Source organism: Hemicordylus capensis, chromosome 5, assembly GCF_027244095.1.
Source record: "Hemicordylus capensis ecotype Gifberg chromosome 5, rHemCap1.1.pri, whole genome shotgun sequence".
In the NCBI taxonomy this organism is placed as follows: Eukaryota; Metazoa; Chordata; class Lepidosauria; order Squamata; family Cordylidae; genus Hemicordylus; species Hemicordylus capensis.
The window spans coordinates 186,267,771-186,288,711 of record NC_069661.1 but is presented as its reverse complement, the minus strand read 5'-3'; the positions used below and the strand labels follow the sequence as shown (position 1 = coordinate 186,288,711).

Below are 20,941 nucleotides of genomic sequence, written 5' to 3'. Positions count from 1 at the left end.
AATTATGCTTATCACTCTTATGCCTTTAAATGCCAAAAAGAAAAACCAACTAGGAGAATTCACATAATAAGATCTCTGTCTTATCTGCATTAAGTTTCAGTTTGTTCACCCTTATCCAGGCCAAAACTGGCTCCAAATACTGATTTAAGACAGAAAATGGAAATGAGAAGCAGAACTGTGTGTCAGAGTACTGGTGACATTTCAGTCTAGACCTCTGGCTGACCTCTTCCAGTGGGGTCATGGAGGTGTTAGAATGCATAGTGGATAAGATGAAACTCAATGGCATCATGTAAGCCAATGGCTAAGGCTTGGGTTTAGTTTTCCAGCATCATCTTCTGGCACTGACTCTCAAGGCAGGCCTGGAGCTACAGCAAAACAGTGTCCCTCAATCCCACCTCAGGAAGGTAATCCAGAAGGAAACCATGGCCAGTGGTTTTGTAAGGGGGTTAAATTCACGCATCTGCCATTTGGAGATGGCCAGGAATGACCTCAGAGGTCGTTTCTGGCCACCACTGTGTCAAACGGGGCCATTTTCTGGCTCGTTTAAAAAAAACAACACCTGTTTTCTGAGGGGGAAAGGCAGAGTTTGAGTTTGGGGAGACATTGCTGGATCACTGGAGGACCACGGATCATGGTAGGGCACTTTATTTCACACTGAACATTTTTCTCCTTTTTAAACACAATTCTTCGGACCTCCGGAAACCTAACCCCCGTGATCCCATAGACTTAGTAACTCAGTATTCTCAGTTTCCGTATCCATGGTAACTGCGGAGAATAGAACCTCCGTGAATACTGAGGTAGTCCTGTATTTTAAAGACATTAAATACAAAAATGTGTAACATAACAATCTTACATATGGCATATTAAAAATAATTTAAAAGCATACTATCAGAATGCTTACTATATATACTACAAAACAGCATACTATAAAACAGATCCATTACCAAGAAAATCCATTAAACAACTAGGGGAAAGGTATTGTATTTATTGGTGTCTGCTTTATAAAATAAATATAAGATTTACAGTTTTAAATAGTTTAACATTGTGTTAAATTCTAAATTTTAATGTTTTTCACATTTTAAATTTTGTTTAAATTTGTATTGTTTTGTTGTAAACCACCCAACAAAAGCAAGTTTGGGGCGATATACAAAGGTGTTAAATAAAGTAATAAATATCTCTCATAAATCTGAGAGACCACATTACTCCTTTGGAGTTACACTGGCTGCCAATAGGTTTCTGGGCAAAATACAAAGTGCTAGTTATAACTTATAAAGCCCTAAACAGCTTAGGCCTTGGGTATTTAAGAGAGCGTCTTCTTCACTATGAGCCCCACCGCCCACTGAGGTCACTTGAGGAGGTCCGTCTCCAGTTGCCACCAACTCGTTTGGTGGCTACACAGAGACGGGCCCTCTCAGTCGCTGCCCCAAGATTGTGGAATGCGCTCCCTGCTGAGATCCTCCCCATCTCTGGCAATTTTCAAAAAACACCTGAAAACACATCTCTTCAACCAGGCTTTCTCAGCTTTTAAAAACTTGTTTTTAAATTATTCTGATTATTTAATTGTTGTTTTACGATGTTTTTAATTGTTAATTGTTATTTTTATGCTTTATAATTTTTGTTTTAATTATTAACTGATTTTAATGGTGTTTTAATGTAAACCGCCCTGAGCCTTTTGGAAGGGCGGTATAAAAGTTATAATAATAAAATAATAAATAAATAAATAAATTTTATGAATGGGAGCCAATGTTTGTTTTGTGTCTACTGTCTCTCAGATGTACATATTATATTAACTCCGACACTTCTGCAACTCCTACATTTTCATCTGGCATTCGCTAAGTGAAGGAGAAGTCTCCAGTTCTTGCCACCAAATCTTTGCAGCCATCAACAGGTTGCAAACTTTTTCTCTTATTGGATTTAGCTTGGTCATCAACATAGCTCATCAACAGCAATACTATTAGTGGATCCAGAGGTATAAAATGCTGAATTATTTTGGATATTGCATATAGGATCTTCCTCCAAAATAATTCCCCATATATGACAAAAACCAGCTCTCTGCTGATTCCATCTCCAACATCTGTCTGGATTTAATTTCAGTTAGTTTGCCCACATCCAGTTCCTAACCAATGACAGCCACCAAGAAAAAATCAGAGTCAGTCTCAATACTGTTCTCTGACCAAGTCATACTGGTACAGGTCTAGAAAGTGGAGATGGTCTGGAGCTGGAGCCGGAGGGCCATGGCTCACCCAGTGACCTTCTACAGGAAGGAAAGATGGGAGAAAGATATAGCAGCTGCCCATGAAAACACACACACACACCGGGTAGGATTATAGATTTAGACCATTCAGGTTTGCAGGTCTGGGACTGCACAAACACTCTCCCTTCCAAGCTGTAAAGAATCCAGCCTCTCCAAATTAGCTTTCACTAACTAGGACAAGCATGAATTCAACTCACAAGCAGAGGCCTTCACATCCTAAACAGACCCTTTGCCTCAATAAGACAGACACATCCACCTTTTCTTTCATTTGTTTAAATGAAAAGCAGCCACAGTAATCTGCAATCAAGAGTGAAGGGAGGGTAGGAGGCCAATTAATCCTTTCCCCTAAAGGCCATTTTTCATCTCACTTGCCCCTCTCAAGTTATATTTCCCCACAAGAGGAGAGATACATTAATTACCTGTACTTGCAAATAATGTTTCATAGGATTCGCTCTCTGACTTGCCCTATGAGTTCCTTTTGAGTGTCAAGCAGATTCCCAGGATTTGGGGAACCACTGATTGTGAAGGAGGATGGTTCACTTTTGGATCGATAGCTGCCAACCGACCAGCTGCCCTGTTTCAAACAACCATGCCATTGTTTTCCCATGTCTACAAGCCCAGCTAGCCTCCTCTAATTGCTCCCAGATACAGCATTAATGCAGGCAGGAGACTGAAGAGGGGTAAGGAGCTGGACTGGCTGCACCACTGACTTAGATAAGGAAGCTGGGTTTTTTTTTTTTTCCCTTTCTTGGGGGAAGCAAAGGAGGTGTGTGGTGGGAAAATAATTTGGGGAGGCTCAATCACTTGAAGGGCTATTGATTTGGGGCAGGATCTATATGGCAAATTGTTTTGACTACTGTAACATGGCTGATACGCTGCAGCTAAAAAACTTGCAAGTGTGTGTTTTGGGGTTCAGACCCCCGTTCCCGACACACACACTTTTGCCTTTTGTTTTCACATGTGCTTTGTATTCCATTGTACCCGGCATTGCTCGGGCTTATGGTGCGAGTTTCTCTTTGTTATTGCATCCATAGGTTTTGTGCACTTTGTGGATATACCCATTGTACATCTGTCTGTTTGAGGTGGTTGTTGGGGTTCCCAGGTACCCTACATTACTCATAGGGTCCTAGGAAGTCACTTTACAAAGTTTGGTCCCAATAACTCAAAGGGTGTGACAATATGGGAACAGGCAGACAGACATTCAATTATACATACACATACATGCATACATACATTTTATGTTTTGTATGGTCTTTTTATTTATACCTGAAATAACGGGTTACCAGTTCAATAACTGACAAACTGCATAAAGGATTTTGTCTAAGGCCAGTTCACCCAGGAAATCAACAAACAGTAGTCTAATCTCACTCCAGTGGGAACCTGTCAATCAGACCGGGCATTTTCTTCCTTCTGCCAATCCTGTCACCAGGGGTTTATAATAAGGTTCACACAACATTTTTCTAAAAGCCTCAAATATTTTTTTAAATCTCCATAAACTGGGAAAGCAGGTCAACTAGAGCACTTATTTTTGTGTTACATATTAAAAATGTGCACACAGAGGAAATCCTAGACTTTAAAAATGAGCCTGTCTATTTAACATCAGACTTTTTTTTTCTTTTAAAAAGAGGTGAAAGTGCTGACCTGATGTGAATTTTTATTTTAAAACTTAGAAAGCTGAAGTTCACCCTTTCCTAGAAAGGAGCTTAACATCTTTCCTGATTCTAGAATAAACTTCACATAGGCAGAGTCCTGCATGCCAAATGCCAAAATAGGTAAAGAGGTACCTTTTACTGGATCAGCTTCTATTACTAAGAGTATTCAGTTACACATAGCTTTAGGAACATAGGAAGCGGCCATATACAGAATCAGACCACTGGTCCATCTAGCTCAGTATTGTCTTCACAGACTGGCAGCGGCTTCTCCAAGGTTACAGTCAGGAGTTTCTCTCAGCCCTATCTTAGAGATGCCGGGGAGGGAAATTGGAACTTTCTGCATGCAAGGTGCTCTTCCCAGAGCAGCCCCATCCCCCAAGAAGAATATCTTGCAGTGCTCACATGTAGTCTCCCATTCAAATGCAAAGCAGGGCAGACGCTGCTTAGCAAAGGGGGCAATTCATACTTGCTATCTCTAGCATGAATTAGCTTTCTCAAAGGCTATTGCTAAGGCAGCTTTCTCTACGGCAGAATGAAAAATAGCTAATTCTCCATCTGCCACAAAATGTTTAATGCAAGTACTTCATAGCTCAATTCACAATCCTGTGAAGCAAAATAATAGCAAAGAACAATATCCGTGAACTCTAATAGTTAAATTACATCACAAAGTTCAGAGGCAGTAAAGTTCCATATCTCTGATTGCTGCTGGAAACAGAATTGTTGGGCTTTGGTATTATCCAACAAAGACATTTTTACAACAGCCTCAGTGTGACTAAGCGTAAATCAGAACACTTCAGCTAAACTAGGCTGTGGGCTGGACTGCCTGACACTGTACAATGTCCAGATTAATTTACTCAGTAGTATTACTCAAGAGTTACTCTAGGACTACTTAATCTCCTGACAGTTGTAGCTTATACACTCTCATCTCTTGAAAGATCTGTCAAGATTTAGATATAGTGACATTTCAACAAATTTACCTCTGTAAAACTCCAAAAATTATTTGGAAGGCCTAGGACGGCACTTATCATAAAGGGTCCTGTGCACAGGAATGGGCATTTTCTCTCTCACTCACTCACTCACTCACAGAGAGAGAGCGCACTATATTACCTGCCACTTTGACTCCTCCTTTACTCTGCTGCCAGAGAGATCTTTCAGACTCACAGCCAGTCTTTCCTGAGAAGACTATCAAGATCTAGTGCAATTTTCTAGCTTTCCCTTGGTTTCTAGCAAACAGTTCTATCACACAAACTTTCTACTGCCAACTACGTTTCTTTGGAGATGGACAACATACAGCCCACTAGACAAATGTGGTCCTGAGCTCACAATTCCACCAGCTCATTATAAGTATTTGCTCCATCTGCATCACATAAGATTTCTGCAAATGTCTTAGACTGCCAGTCTTTATTCTAAACACAATACTGGACATATCAGAATTATTAATGGGTGTATGGGTGGGAGAAGAGAGGAAAAGAACATACAAGTGTCAGGGGAGATCCAGTAAAGTGAAGGATAATGGAGGTGGATTTGGGCAAAGGAATGTAACTGAATGTTTTGGAGGTTCCCCAATAGCTATCGTGTGAATCTCAGTGCCTTTTGCAGCTACCAATTCCATGCTAACTGGGTAAAGAGACACATTTCAAAATGGTGGTTCTCTTATATTCAACAGCAGGATAACAGCATCTCTCTACTGGCTGTTTGTTGGTGTCTCCCTTATGCCTCTTTTGAGACTATGAGCCCCTTTAGGACAGGGACCATCTGTTCATTTTATTTACTATGTAAACCACTTTGAGAACTTTAAATAGTACATATACTATATAAATAATAATCCAATGATTTCTTTGGGCACAGATAAGCTCTAATAAACTGAGCTCCACCATATATTACAATGGCAGGGGCAGCTCTATGAAATTGAATTCACATACTCTGCTGCCCTCTCAATTAAAGTGCCAAAGGAACTCACTTAAATGATCTATAAATACAGGAATTTACACAGGGCTCTGGATTGCCAAAAAATATTAACAGAAACCTCTCTCTCTCTCTCTCTCTCTCTCTCTCACACACACACACACACACACACACAACCACACCCCTCTACCTAAAAAAGATATGTATTATAATATAATCTAGGAAATACTATACAGTTATGTAAAGTCAATGAGACAAAGGCAGGGCTGCTTTGGACTATTTTACTACATCTTGTCAGCTATCCCAATAATCTCCACTGAAAGTCATTATATAAATAAAATAAAATATATTTGTGTGTGTGTGTGTGTGTATAGATATAGATATATAATGAAATGACCTTTGTATTACTTAGCTCGCATAAAAACCAATGCCCTCATCTTCAAGACTCTTTAGAAAACCAGGGAAAGCCAGAGAAGCATTTAAAGTGAAGAATGGCTTTAGTGAGACAACATGAATAGCAATGTCTTTAGAGGGAGGCCTACCAGAACTTGTCATAGCTGCAAGACCAGTTCTAGCTTGTGTTGAGAGCACTTGAGCCCCAAATAAAACCTGGGTTGGAACAGCTCCACATTCTGGTTTGTTAGAGCGACTAGAAAAGTATGGAGTGGAGCCCTCAACATTATACCAACCAGTTCTTCTTTCATAATTGAACATAATAATATCCACTCAATAAAAATGCAACATCCCAATTTGAAGCCTCTTTCCAGTTCAAAGAGGCCAAAATGAGTATAATGATGTGCATGTTAATGAGTAAACACAAACAATTCAAAAAATATATATTGATAATAATCATATCAACACTCCTAGAGTTCAGCAAGATCATTGTGAATCAACATGTTTATACATATATAAACCACCTAATTTTCATTCATTAATAAAAATCAGCCAACAGAATACAGGATTAATGCTTACAAAGAATGAACATGATATGCCCAGTACCTTCATACAGATGTATTGTAATTACCATTCTAAACTTTAAGAAGTTTTGTGAATGGTATTTAAATATTCTAGCAATTAAACATTGCACAATATTTTATCTAAAGATTTATTTGGAAAATAAACATTTCAATGTTAAATAAAGCATCCATGTCTTTCAGAATTTCATTAACAGAATTACTTGTATAATTTTAATTACAATTTTCTAGGCTTGTAAGAGCAGGAAAAGAAAGCTTTCTACTGCATGCAAAAAGTGATGCAAGCAACACAAGAGTAGTCAAAGTGTTAAAGAAAAAAAGTACATTTTTCAGAGTTGAGTGAGCTCATACAATGTAAACTCACAGCAAAGCAAAGTAAGTTTTTTCCCCTATATAAATGTGGTGCTCTGCTCCAGAAAATACAGTATTTGAAAATTCTCTATCCGTATGGTCTGCATTCAGTATTTGTTGGAAAGTAGAAAGTCATGTGACGGGAGAGTTCATTTTCTTTTTCCAAATTGACTTCATTTTTTGAGAAAATTAAATGTATCCAAATATTCCAGGGGTGGGGGGAATTAGGACCCAGAAGTACCATGAAGTTACAAAAATGGTTAGGAATTGTTTTTAAAGTACTGTTTGTCTTCTGTAGACAATATTGTTGCTAATTGGTTTTTTTCTTTTCATTCAAGATTTTATAATTGCTAAATTATAAGTTTCTCAACATATGAATGATTTCTATCTCGAAGTCCTTATGTTTGTGTAGTTTATGCAAAAAATACATAATTAGTGCCATCTACTGGAAATCTGGAGCAATTTCTGATCCATATTATTAGGCAAAAATCCTGTAGATCACACATTGATTATTTAAAAGAAATGATTTCTAAATAAATCCCTTTCCTTACAATTAAATAATGCTACAAACCCAGATCATATAAACTATTAAAATTATCTTATAAATAACTACTAATATTTACAACAGGGAAAAACAGGTAATCTGGAGTACAGGCAACATTTGGAAGAGTTCAAAGAAGGGGGAATAGATGCAGCAGGACTGAGTTATGGAAAGTACTGGGCCAGGGAGCAGCTAGATACACCTCTGAAAGCTAATACATATTCTTTTTAAAAAATGCAAATATATAAAACTTCAAAACAAAAGAGGGCATGTGTGGTTTTAATTGCCCAGCTCAAGTCTGTATTAGGGATGTGCACGGAACTGGTTCCATGCACTCCCGGAGGGTGGGGGTGGGGGTTTCTTTAAGGGGGAAGGAAGGCGGTGCCTACCTACCAGCCCCCGCCCCGGTGCTTTTCCCCTGCCTGTGCTCTCATAAGAAGAGGACACGCAGGACTGCTGTGTCCCTCCTTGCACATCGCCTCAGAAATATGAAATGACCTTTGTATCGCATGTGCGTCAACCACTTCCACAGTGACGCTGACCTGGGCACAGGAAGGGACATTGCATTCCTGCGTGCTAACTTTTTACAAGAGTGCAGGTGGAAGGAAAGCAGCGAGGTGGGGGCTGGCAGATAGGCAGTGCCTCTCCTGCCACTTAAAGAACACACACACACCGCCGCCCTCTGAACCAGCTTGAATGCCAGTCCATGGAACCAGTTCAGTGCTTCTAGAATGGAGCGCTGAACAATTTCATGCACATCCCTAGTCTGTTTATACACAGACCATATTGTGACTGTATAAACCAACCTTACAGGCAGAATAATACCAATTCTAGTATCTCTCATTAACATGCACTTATTACTCAAGTAATGAACATTGGTCTTACCTGTGAAGGGTTGTTTTTCCCTGTGTTTGAAGCTCCTCATTATGGGTTAAGTACAGAGCATGCTCAGAAAACAGGACTGACATCATTGTAGTTTTAGCTTCCTGCCGCTTGGAGGCATGTAGACCCCAGTTCCAGGAGTGTAGTGAGGAATGGCAATGAAAAATAAAAGGAGAGGGCTCCCTAGAAACTTATGGAAGAAAATTCACAGATACAGCTCAAGAGGAGGAAAGGTGGTAGAAAAGGTTAGTAGGATAAATAACTAATCACTAATGACCCAAAGGAGGTGACCCTACCCCCCAAAATGGAAAATTCCAAAGTACTTGCCAAATGGCAAGCAATGGTCATAAGGAAGGGAAGTCAGGTACATCTGAGTGGGCATGAAAAGCTCCAGACACAGGGGCAAAGAACCCTTCACAGCTAAGTCCAATTTTCATTTTCCCCTGTGCTGGAGCTTCTCACTATGGGGCATGCCCAAGCAGACTAACTGGGGGAGGAAGATCTACCTATATGACCTGTTACGGAACCCTGTGCCTGAAGGCCGCCTGCAGGGTGTAGGTGGTTATCTTATAGTGGCGAATGAATGGTGTGATGGAGGACCAGGTAGCTGCTTTGGTAGCCCAAGTGGCAGCTCTACAAATATCAGCTAAGGGGGCCAAGGTAGACAAGGCCGCAGAGGCTGCTGCGCTCCGGGTGGAGTGAGCGGTAATACCCTCAGGCGCAGTCTCTCCTGCCGCGGCGTAGGCCAGCTGGATAGTTTGGCAGATCCAGCGTGCCAGGGAGGAGACAGAGACCTTCCTACCCATAGAACTGGCACGAAAGGACACAAAAAAGGATTCGGAGACCCTGAAAGATTTAGTCCGCCTCAAGTAAATACGGATCGCACGACGGACGTCCAATTTGTGCCATTCCCTCTCCATAGGCCCTATGTGGCTTTGGACACTTACAGCCCAGGGAAGCCGGGCGGAAGGACACAAAAAGAGAGTCTGACTTGCGGAATTCTGCTGTGCAACGAAGGTATATGCGTAGGGCCCTGTGCACATCTCACGTATGCCAAGTTTTCTCTTTAGTGTGGATGGGAGCTGGACAAAAGCAAGGGAGGACGATGTCTTGGGAGCAGTGGAAGGAAGAGTTGACTTTGGGAATGAATGTAGGGTCCATCCTCAGCACTACAGCCTCTGGCTGGAACAGGCACAGTTCTTTACAGACCAATAGAGTACCCAGCTCGGAGATCCTAAGTAATAGCTACCAGGAACAGGACCTTGTAAGAGAGGAGTTTGATGTCAATAGTAGACAGAGGCTCAAATGGAGGTTGCGTCAGTGCATTCAGAACCTTGTTCATTTCAAGAGGGGAAATGTAGGATAGGAGGTAGTGTGAGGTTAGTGACACCTTTGAGGAAACGCAAAATGTGTGGATGTAAAGAGGATAGTCCCACTTCTGATATGTCTAAGAAGGAGGCTAGTGCCGAAGTCTGGAATCTAAGTATGCTGGGTTTAAGGTGAAGGTCTATACCCACTTACAGAAAATCCAGGACCTCCAGAACCCCAACAGAGAGTGGGTTTAACGGTTTCCTGTGGGCTCACCTGGAGAAAACCACCCATGTAGCTTGGTATATCCGCTGCGTGGAGGTCCAGCAGGCCGCTAGGATAGTATCTTGGACCAAGGACGAATATCGTTTGGTCGCTAGTCTGCTGCGTTCAACATCCAGGTGCAGAGTTGGAGCCACCCAGGGTCTGGGTGTAGGATGAGCTCCTGAGAGAGTACTCCGTGGGTACTGGAAGGCACCATAGGATTCATGTGGAGAGGCTGACTAGGTCAGAAAACCATGGTTTCCTGGGACAGTGAGGAGTCATCAGGATTAGGCGGGCCCTCAGTGCTCATTCCTTGATGAGCTTCCTTGATGATGGCTGTGAGTGGAAGAGCAAAGAGGAGACCCCGGGGCCAGGTAGTGGTGAGGTCATCCATGGCCTCTGCTGTTGGGGCTTAGTATTGACCCAATTGCTGTCATTGCTTTCTGCCCTGTTGGAAGGCAGGTTCTCAGAAGTTCTGGAATCTGCCTGGCTCTTGAAACATTGCCACCATTGGGGCCACCTGGAGCCTCTGAAGTGAGGTGGGCTGAATTCCCTTGAGTGGGGAAGGAACCCTGGTACTGAAGGGCCAGAAATATGGAGGAGGGGTTCTAGAGTGCGTTGGGTTGCAAAAAGGTCTGCATAGGTCCCTGTGTGTCAACGTAATGGCCTTTTTATCTTTGGTTTCAACCAAGATGGGTTCCAATGCTGAACCAAAGAGGTCTGATCCAGAAAAAGGCGAAGCTGTGAATGCTGTCTTGGACTTGGGATCTACTTGCCATGATTTTAACCAGAGAGATCTGCGAACCGCTACCCCTGCAGCTAAGGATCAAGAAGCCTGTGGATGCAGACCAAGCTAGAGTCTGACGTAAGTGCTGCTGCTTTGGCTAGTTAGTTAATGCCTTGGTGGAGCTTGACATCCTCAGGGGGTACTAGTGATATGAGTTCTTTTGCCCACAAAATGGAGGCCCAGGCAAAGATAGCATTAATAGTGGCTGTTTTGATTACCCTGGCAGATATTTCATGTGCCTTTTTAAAGGTAGGAGTCACATTTTCTATCCTCTGGAGATCGCAGCTAATCACGGCCCTCAGTAAACATTATTGCCCGACACCATCTGGCCAACCAGAGGGTCAATACGAGGTATTGCAAGGAGGGAAGCTACATTCTGGGGTAGAGAGTAGTATTTTGGGGGTAACTGCTGACAGGTCTAGAGGCTGGTTGTTGCCATTCGGCTAGCATGACTTTACGAAAGGTGCTGGGAAATGGTACAGTGGAAGGAGGAGAATCGGTAGAGGGGAATACATTGAGATCTAGAGCAATAGCTTCTTGAGTAGATTCAGCTTGGGAGACATCACTGATGACTTTTTTTTAGCTTTGGCCAACAGAATGTCAAATTCAGGAGATGAGAAAAGACAAGCAGATAATGAGGAAGGCTGGGTTATCTCTTCCCCTGAAAGTTCACCTTCCTCTTTGCCCAAACTGACTGGAGACGGGGGTGAATCAGGGTTAGATTTGGGTTCAGACACAGGATCGACAGACTCCTGTTCTCAGGGTTTGGCAGGGAGGGAAGGTTGAGGAAAGAGGAGAGGGATGGGGGGGAATAAAGCGCGAGTGTTAGGGTTGGCTGGTAGGGGGGGACATTTGGAAGGGGTGGAGGAATCAGTAGATGAATAATACTGATTTTTCTTTTTGCCCTTGCCCACCAATTTTCACTGTAAGTAAAGCCTTCTTTCAGATGGAGAAATGGCTTCCCTCCTAGGGCTGGAGTCATGGGAGGAAGAAGACAATCATTTTCTTTGTGGTTTGAGTCTCCTAGGAGGGGCAGGAGCCCTTGGGTCATGCAGAGGGTCCACCGGTCCCACATTTAGGGCATTACAAAGGGTTGAGCCACCCTCCCCCATTACTAACCTTAGCCAATCCGCCACATCAGGCAGGATAGTCACAACCGGCCCTGGAGCAGGGTTTAGGGCAGAGGTGGGGAACCCCGGCCCTCCAGCTGTTGTTGAACTACAACTCCCATCATCCCCAGTGGCTGGGGATGGTGGGAGTTGTAGTTCAAAAACAGCTGGATGGCCAAGGTTCCCCAACCCTGGTTTAGGGGGTTATTCACTGGTGTCTACTGTTTGTCATTCGAGTCTGCAAGTGGAGCATTCTGTGGCATGCCAGGGAGATTCTCTGGTGGATTTCGTGTGCTTGAAGGCAGGGTTAGTTTGTTCGTGCCAGGTGGAATCGGGACCAGGCAAGCTTGGTCGTACATGGTTTTGTCTGGTGCAGGGGGACAACGTGGACCAGGCGGTTCCCCCTCGACACCAATCACCAGCATGGTGGGTTTGCTGGATGCCAGGGAACATCCTGCAAGACCTTGGCCATCCATCCCCTTTTTGTTGTTATGAGCCGTTCCACTCTTCTGGCATGATTTTGTGCGTCTGCAAAGATCTTTAATAAGGAGGCAATCACTGAAATGTGGAGCAGTGAGGGACCTTTTCTTTTTAGATGGCTGGGATTTGGCCTGAATGTGTTTGGTCTTTTTGGCAGCTTTTTGTGAAGAAAAGCCACCAAAAAGCCGCTTTTTTCACGTTTTGCTTCCTGAATTCCCACTGCCTCCACAAGGGGAGGGAGACTAGGAAGGACAGGGGATAATGATTTTTTCCCAAACAGGCTGAGAAAAAGTTGGCTTTTTAACAATGGGGGGGGCCTTCGGAAAGGGAACCCCCCAAGATATCTTCCGCTTGCGTTCTTTCCATGAGCAGAGGGGGAAACGAAATTTTAAGAACTCAAACAAAAAGCTACGCTGAATCAGATGAAATGAAAGTAAAAAGGTAGTTTGATCAGATGGTTTGTCAGTAAAAGAAAACAAAGTCACTCCTTTCCCACCCTTGCACAATCTAAGGGGGTGGGTTGGGGTGAAGGAAGGAAAAAATACAGGCCTGAATGCTAATAAGCGAGAATAAGCTCTCTCCATCTGCTGCATTCCAAGTGAAGACAGGACTGGAACTGGGGTCTACACGCCTCCAAGCAGCAGGAAGTTAAAACTACAATGATGTCAGTCCCGTCTTCCAAGCATGCTCTTTACTTGACTCATAATGAGGAGCTCCAGAACAGGGGTCAGAAACTACATCTAAACAAGAGAAAGTAGATGAGCATGTTCTATACAGGATGGTACGAGATCACTAAGCCACATTTCAGTTCTTATCCCACCATTAGCTAACAGACACCCACCTTCATCTTTACCCAATTCTAACCTTTTTAAAAAACATCATGCTTCTATCTTCCTACATTTTGCAATGAAGTCACAGATGGAAAACAGTTAAAGAATGAAAATGTCCAGTGTTATGAATACCTAGGATATTGTTTTAGCAGTCTATTTATGCCATCTGGAATGTTAATTAAATGTGAACATTTACATATTTTCAAGTATATAATTCATTGATTGCTTGTTTAATTTTTAGAATGGCTTCCAAATCTACAGGGAATTTATTACTTGAAATAATGCCATCCTTATATTCTCTGACTCACAAATGTTATGCCATACACTACACTATTTTAACATCTTGCATCTCTTGTCCCAAATATTCTGCCTATGAACTGCTTAAGGTTTCTTTCTACTTCTCTCTCTGTGGAAATCTTCAAAAAGACCCATAAAGACTCACCCTGGCTTCTCCATTCCTCCCAGTATCAATTCATTTCTTCACTCAAAAACTTCAACTCTGACAGTTTTGTGTTACATTGTGGACTTCAGAGATGCTACTGTGACTTTTCTCCCATTTGCACAATTGAAAAGTTGACTGCTTTGCCCAATTATGACTCCAGTTTGAAGGATCACACAGCTACTGGACAATGGGCAAAGATGCAGGGAAAAGGAGGGAGAGATCTATGTATCATTCTAGTAGACAACCTTCTTAGAACAACTGTATTTTCACACCAAGAAAATACATTACTGTGGGTAACACAGTTTTTTACAAATGCGGGGGAGGCTTAAAAGAGTGTGGGCTGTCTACCCAAGCATAAACATTTATCTCCCCACTTCTCCCTCTCCCCCAATTCAACAAGTAAAGCGGTTCTGAAGCCACAGTTTTCAGTCTCTTCTCTCGACAAGCGTGCCTAGCGCTCCTGGGGCTTGTTTGCAAGGAGGCAACGTGGCTTCCACATTCCCCAACTAGCTCCAAGCACCCCCACCCCATTCTCCCTCCCTAGCTTGCAGGATTGGGACATTAAATATGATAACTATTTTTTAATTACTTTGAAAATTGTATTCAGCATTTTTAAGAACCACCATAACAAAACAAAACACATTGCATTTTATTCAAATATAGTGTCACTCAAAAAGAGTATTAGGGAATATATTTTAAGGCAACTATTATTTACAGGATTCATTTTGTCATTTCTCTATGGACTGCAAGGTATTATCGAACATTTTTATAAGGCATCATATACAAAGGCTAAGCAACTAAAAAATGTTTCCCAAATCTTTTTAAACCAAGCGGTGATGTATGATGTGTCTTTAAACACTTTTCAGTGTCATCTGAAATTTTAGAGAGCTAGAAGTTTAGCAAACCACCGTATATCATTTACTGTAGCAGAGACACCCACTTCACTAAGAGGGACTTCCATATGCATGACCACAACAAGCAGCACCCATTCAACCTGAGGGAAGCCCACAAGCTCGCAGGGCCACTGGCTGGCTCTTTGTCACCAAGTGCAGTAGGTTGAATGCAGACATCACTGTAATATCCTCACCAACACAACCAGAGGCAAAGAACAGGGGCAAGAGCTGAGTAAGGGAAAAAAAAGATGGGGAAAAATTAAAGCATCAAAAATGTTAGATAACATTAACAGCAAAACTGATAGTTATGTTTGTTTTTTACTGAAACAAAAATACATGTCTATTTTGAATTCATGATAGTGTGAATTTAGTTAAAGTATTTCCTTGCCATTGGTCTTATGTTGTGCTAATGAAACCTATAATAAAATGACATTTTGTAACATGTTAAACACACACCAACTATACCAGGCAATGAAGCTTCAACCAAAAGCAATAATTCAAAGATGACTGACAAATGCCCTCTTACTTATTGTAATATAATTGGGTTGCATGCATGTTTCAGATCCCATTAAGGCATCTAGCATTACACAAATAACTGGCAGCTTTAAACTGTTGAAAGTATTTCCATCTTAATACATAAGGTTGTGGAAGAAATGTCTTCCTACATAGCCCCATATGCTCTAAGCTCCCTGGACTTGTTAGTGTTTTTTTCTTGCGCTGAGCAAGAGATGCAGTGTGGCAAATTCTTAGAGGGAACTGTAATTGTTCTATCAATAAGAAAGTAGCTGAAACTCAGTTTCCCATCTGATAAATCACTCATTGCTTCAAACACTTTACAAAAAGGTCTGTATTGCAGCCATAGTAGATTGGAATCCATCAGAAACTTCTAGCGGACAGAACGCAATGAGATAAATATGAGTTGGGCAAGAAAATATCCATTCTCTCATGCTATTCCTGTTCCTTTTAATATGCTTGTCAAGAAGTTCCCAATAGATTGCATACACTCAAGAGGCCATTCTTCCCATGAAATCCGCAAAAATGCTTATATTTGCTGTGCTAAAGCTGCATCCTGGTGACAACTTCCTGCACTGCTGGTTACACAGTATAAAGCTAAATCAGAACTGCAGGAAGCAAGACAGATGAGTACAAAGTTTCACAGAAGTTTGTGCAAGAATCTGGACAATTCCCAATTTGGAATCTGCCACCCATTTCTCCTCTTAAACCAATGGCCTGGCCATTTGGCCTAACAAGATCAACATGACGTAACGGTCTAAATTCTGACTACCCAGCATACATGCTTCTAACATAAGCACACATGCAGCAATAGTCCCCATGCTGGTCCCCATACTTCTGTAGTGCAGGCACTCTTGCACAAGAGCACAAACACTTTTGGAGCTCCTCCATGTTCCAGAAGTGCTCTTTTAAAGCAGAAACATGTTGTTGAGGGTTAGCAAAGTGTTCTGTTCTAAAAGGGTCGTTCCAAAGCATCAAGGGAACTTTTGCATAAGAGCACAAGAGCGTCCATACTTCAGAAATGTGCAGACAGGTGTGGGGCTACTAGTGCTGCTTGCTAATGTTAGAAGCACACATGCTGCATTAGTCAGGATGTCAGCCACTATTCATATAGCTTGCATGCATTGGGTGCCCTGAATCAGTGTGCCAATACTCCAGAAACCTACTCTCTGCATGCATCCAGACCCCAATGGGAAGATATATCGTCCATGGACTTTCTTATAAGATGTATATTTATATTTGAGTGACTGAGTGAGTGTTACACAAAGGCATACAAAATCTACAAGCTGTATATTGTCTCTTTTGATCCCCAGAGAACACTACATAATAATCATCAGTACATGTATTATTATATCTCTTTGGAGTACATGCAACAGAAAGTGTGCTTGTATTAGTGTGCATGAATCTTGACTTCAAACTACAGAACCAAAATGTGTGTTACTAAATAGAAACAAAAGGTAAGTACCACAATGAACAGTCTGAGAGAACCATTAAACATAAACAAACATGTCATTTTCACAAGTGACTGCAGAACTGCTTTTTTGCTTCTTTTTCTCTTTTTGAAAAGGGCAAGCATTCCTCTGGAACAGACTACTGAATAATAAAAGATCAAAGGTCTATGCATTCCAAGCACTGCAAATAAAAATTTAATTTTTTCCTAGCAACCTTCGCCATCAGGAATAAAAGTGTGCAGTGAAAATGTAATTACCTAGCAAAGCTGCAGTCTTATTGTGCTCCCGCAGCTGATCATAAAACGTCTTCCTATTCTGTTTCATCAACTGCAGTACCAGGCAGCCTGTGCGCCTACCAATCGCAGCCATCTGGCTTGTGTCAAAGTCTGTGAGTCAAGCAGCTACAGTGCAACAGGAAGAAAGGCAGTGATGTCACTCTTCAGGTCAGGCAAAGAACAAAGATGTATTCTACCATTAAAAAGCTGGGTGCCCCAGGAGTAGAGGCCTCTAGCATGCTTTTACTTGATGATTTATGGTTAATGCTGTTCTTTCTACTAACTAAGTAGCAGAGCACCACCTAGTGGTTAACACCTAGTGGGGAAAAAGGTGCAAGGAAAATTAGGAGAGAGAGAGAGAAATAGCAGCATGGGTTGCTAAAGCTACTTCACACAACTTTTTAAGAAACAGACATTATTTGCCCTAAAAAAATGCTCCCGCCTGTAATAGGTTCATCTGTTCTTTGGCAGCAATGTACATATGTACTGAAGAGTTAGAACAACAGTTTTCTCAATAAAGTGCTACACATTTGCCTGGAACTTCATATGTATTGCCTCATCTCCGACTTCACTGGTAGTTTATCATGTCACCATCGCTTGGTAATAGAGAGAGGCAGGAAAAGGCCCAAAGACTCAAAAGTTCCACATAACACCCTCTGGTTTGCAGGTGACTGGAATCCTGTTTGGCAGAAGCAGCAACAACTGATGGTTGGTACCTGAGAGGATTGAGGTCTTATTCAGACTTAGGAAACTCAGTCCTCTCTGCTGTGCTTATATTTTTCAGGTAGGAACAGCAGAACCATAGTACAGGCACTCTGATCCGATTAAGTGACATTCTGTGACAAAGGGCTAATTAAAAGTAAAGGCAGACCTGACACATTTTCAGTCTAGGCCACACAAGACCGAATAAGGTGGCAGAATGGACTACAGTGGTCCCTCGACTTACGAAGATAATCCGTTCCGAACGCACGTTCGTAGGTCAAAATTTTCGTAAGTCGAAAAGCGCATCCACGGAGGTCCAGAAACATTCGTAAGTCGAGGAAACCGCATCTAAAAATTCGTAGGTCGAGTAAGCCGCATCTAAACCGGCAACGACATCCGGTATTTTTTGTCGTTCATAAGTCGAAATTTTCGGATGTCGAGTACTTCGTAAGTCAAGGGACCACTGTATACTATTTCAGACTGCTAGGAATACCATTTTTAATGTTTCCTCATCCTTAAAATAAAAACTCCCAGTCCCCTGTTGCTGTTTTAAAGTAGACTGGTAAAGAAAAAAAGCCCCCATTAAAAACAGATATATATTCTATACCTTTATCTATATTAGTTTTGAACCAGAGTATAAATATATTAACAATCAGGATCCACAATCAGGGCAGGCACATAGGAAGACAGAACAAAGCATGTTTCCAGCCAGATCGAGTTGAATACAATCAAAAGCTAGTTTATTTAAGTAGATATAAAAAGGGACAGTCAGAGGCATATCTAGGGGAAATAGCGCCTAGGGCAAGCACTGAAATTGCGCCCCCTGTCCAAACATCCAACACCCATCTTTCAGATAACTTTACCATAATATCAGCTCAAAAATACAAGTCAAGCTCATTAATCTTTTCATATTTCAAAAACTATTTAGCAGTGGATGTAGCCAGACCAAAAAGTGCCGGAAAACGACAAATTTCAGTATACTGGGGCTCATGAAATACCCAAATACTACGTGGAGGTATACTTGGAAAACTAAACAGAAGTGCCTGTCTAATTCTCTACTATGCATTGTGGCATCACTATTGCATAAGTTTTAAAAATAAATGGAGAATTTGGCTTTTCCCAGATACTCTGAAAATAATTAAAGGATATGCAGAGTAAATTGTGTCACTGCTTAGAATATATTCTAGTATTTCAGTTAAAATGAGAGAAAAAGAGCAAGAAACTCCCAGTGGCCTTAATACTAAAGATTTCACACTGATCAAAGACAAACTCACCATTAATAGCCATATTATGAAGACATCACGTTTAACTCACTTATCACAAGAAGCAAAGTAAGAGCAAATGCTGTAGTCGAACACCTGCAGGTGGGCCAAAGTTATGCAGCCCTGTGGTAAGGAATGGTTCTCCATTTTCCAGCTCAAAACACACAAGCTGCATTCAGGATTGGGGAGTGCTTCTCTTGGTGGGGAGGAGAAGATGCATCAGCAACATGTTGCCTCCTTCCCATTAAAATCCTTCAAGATAGGAAGAGGGACGCGTCCGCAAGAATCCCATCAATGGTGGGCAAATATACCCATCTGCAATTCCCCCACCCCGGTAGATATGAATGGCAGCAATTCACTCTGGGTCCTACTTCTTTGTTGTACTAACATGTGACAGAATATTGGGAGACTGCAATGGAATCTAAGAGTATAGATCTATCTAGTCTTAGAACATGGACACCTTCAGGTTTAAATGAAGAGATTAACAGGCTTCTGTAGTTAGAGCGTCTGACCTGGCCATTGTAAGCTCTTTTCCATTGTAGTTGAGGATGATCTTTACAAGAACAATACTAAATTTTTGCAGAATCAGTGTAGCACTATAAGGATTTGTTTCACTGAGATCTTGTTTAGTTAACATATGATGTGATTGTATTTAAGTTTCCATTGCAGGGTAGGTCATATCCAGCTATACAAAAAGGCAGAAGATAAGTGTTGGAATATAGTTTTCTACTATTAACAGGTAATATCTTTTCAAAAACTACATAGTGTTACTAGTTCTACATTTTTTTTTGAAAGTGAATATACGGGTGGAATAGTAAGGGCTAAATGTATGACATGGAAAATCGCATCCAAACAAAGTCAGAACCAAGATAATTTTTAAAATACAGTGGGTAACCTTAATATAATGGGCAATTGCCAAAACTTATACAAAGATAGATGGGAAAAGGTTAAGAACTGGAAGGATTAACATCATAAGAAATACATTTAATCCAAATTTGAGTTATAGGCATAGCAACAGTGTTACAATTGAGTATGCTGGATTTAAGTCTAGGTAACATAGTGTAGTAAGATTCAGATCACTTGACTATAACCTTTCCCCCATGTGGATATATACACATACTTATATGCATAGAGATGTCTTTTTGAGAGAGATAAATGTGAATTACTTTACATATAGGTATATATATTTGAAATATCAAGTCTGTTTTATGGAAGCTAGGAATAGTAACGTAGTTCAATAACCATCTGGTGGTGATACTTGTATCCTTGGATATGGATTTTGCTCGACTAATTTGCTTGACGAAAACAAATGGATCATAGATCAATCCAGAATTTTCACTAGAGGCAAAAATGACCAGGCTCAAACTATCATACTTCGGACACATTATGTGAAGACCCAACTCCCTAGAGAAGTCCATAATGCTGGGAAAAGTTGAAGGAAAGAGAAAAGGAGCACAACCAGCAGCAAGGTGGATGGACTCGATTACGGCAGCAATGAATGTACCACTGAGAGACCTAAAAGGCCAAACTGAAAACAGATCATCCTGGAGAGAATCTATCTATGTGGTCACTAAGAGTCAACACCGACTTGACAGCACTTATTCAATCCAATTCATTCTCTAGATGTATTTACCCTCATGTATAGATTGGCAAGTTTAGTCAAAATGCATTTGTATCTCTAGGATATATGAAGATATTGATCTGTCTCTGGGACATATGAAGGCACCTTACTTTGGAATTATCATCTTGAACACATTAGTGGCCAGTGAGGGGGCGGAGAGAGGCACCTTTAAAAAAAATTAGCAGATGCTTACCAGCATTACTACAGCATCCGCGAACTGTCTCAAGCACACACCACCACCCCACACAGGATGTCGGGCAGAGCGCCACTGAATGAGACAGTTTGCAGGTGCTGCAGTAGTGCTGGAAAGCCCCCGCTAATTCATTTTTAAAGGTGTCTCTCACCGCCCCCCCTGCCAGTCTTTGTGGCGATATCTCTTCATGGATTGAAGCACTGACTAATTTAGTCTCTATTGGATACGCAAGCCGCTCGCCACCCCTTTCAG

At 41.6% G+C, this 20,941-nt stretch overlaps 1 protein-coding gene and 1 long non-coding RNA gene across 8 annotated transcripts in view; one reads left to right on the top strand and one right to left on the bottom strand.

Annotated features, from left to right (window-relative positions):
* The window catches only part of MSRB3 (methionine sulfoxide reductase B3), a 105,857-nt gene that overhangs the window by 71,790 nt on the left and 13,126 nt on the right, over positions 1-20,941 (bottom strand). Inside the window, exons 1-2 of one of the 6 annotated variants that reach the window (XM_053258464.1) lie at positions 16,894-17,026; positions 14,774-14,900 (exon numbers count right to left, since the gene is read on the bottom strand). The exons of 1 other annotated variant lie outside the window; for it this stretch is intronic. In XM_053258464.1, the coding sequence (XP_053114439.1) occupies positions 14,774-14,849 (76 nt within the window). In that variant the 5' untranslated portion in view covers positions 14,850-14,900; positions 16,894-17,026. Of the gene's footprint in view, positions 1-6,353; positions 7,023-14,773; positions 14,901-16,893; positions 17,038-20,941 lie in introns of those variants that run through there. 4 more of the 6 variants (XR_008309228.1, XM_053258463.1, XM_053258465.1 and 1 more) reach the window with 4 other exon arrangements.
* On the top strand, positions 597-17,374 carry LOC128328455 (uncharacterized). 2 transcript variants are annotated; one of them, XR_008309231.1, is made up of 4 exons: positions 597-634; positions 7,017-7,160; positions 10,824-10,996; positions 16,970-17,374. It is a non-coding gene; the product is annotated as an uncharacterized LOC128328455 (long non-coding RNA). The 2 variants fall into 2 exon arrangements; XR_008309232.1 differs by lacking the exons at positions 597-634; positions 7,017-7,160 and adding an exon at positions 8,364-9,576.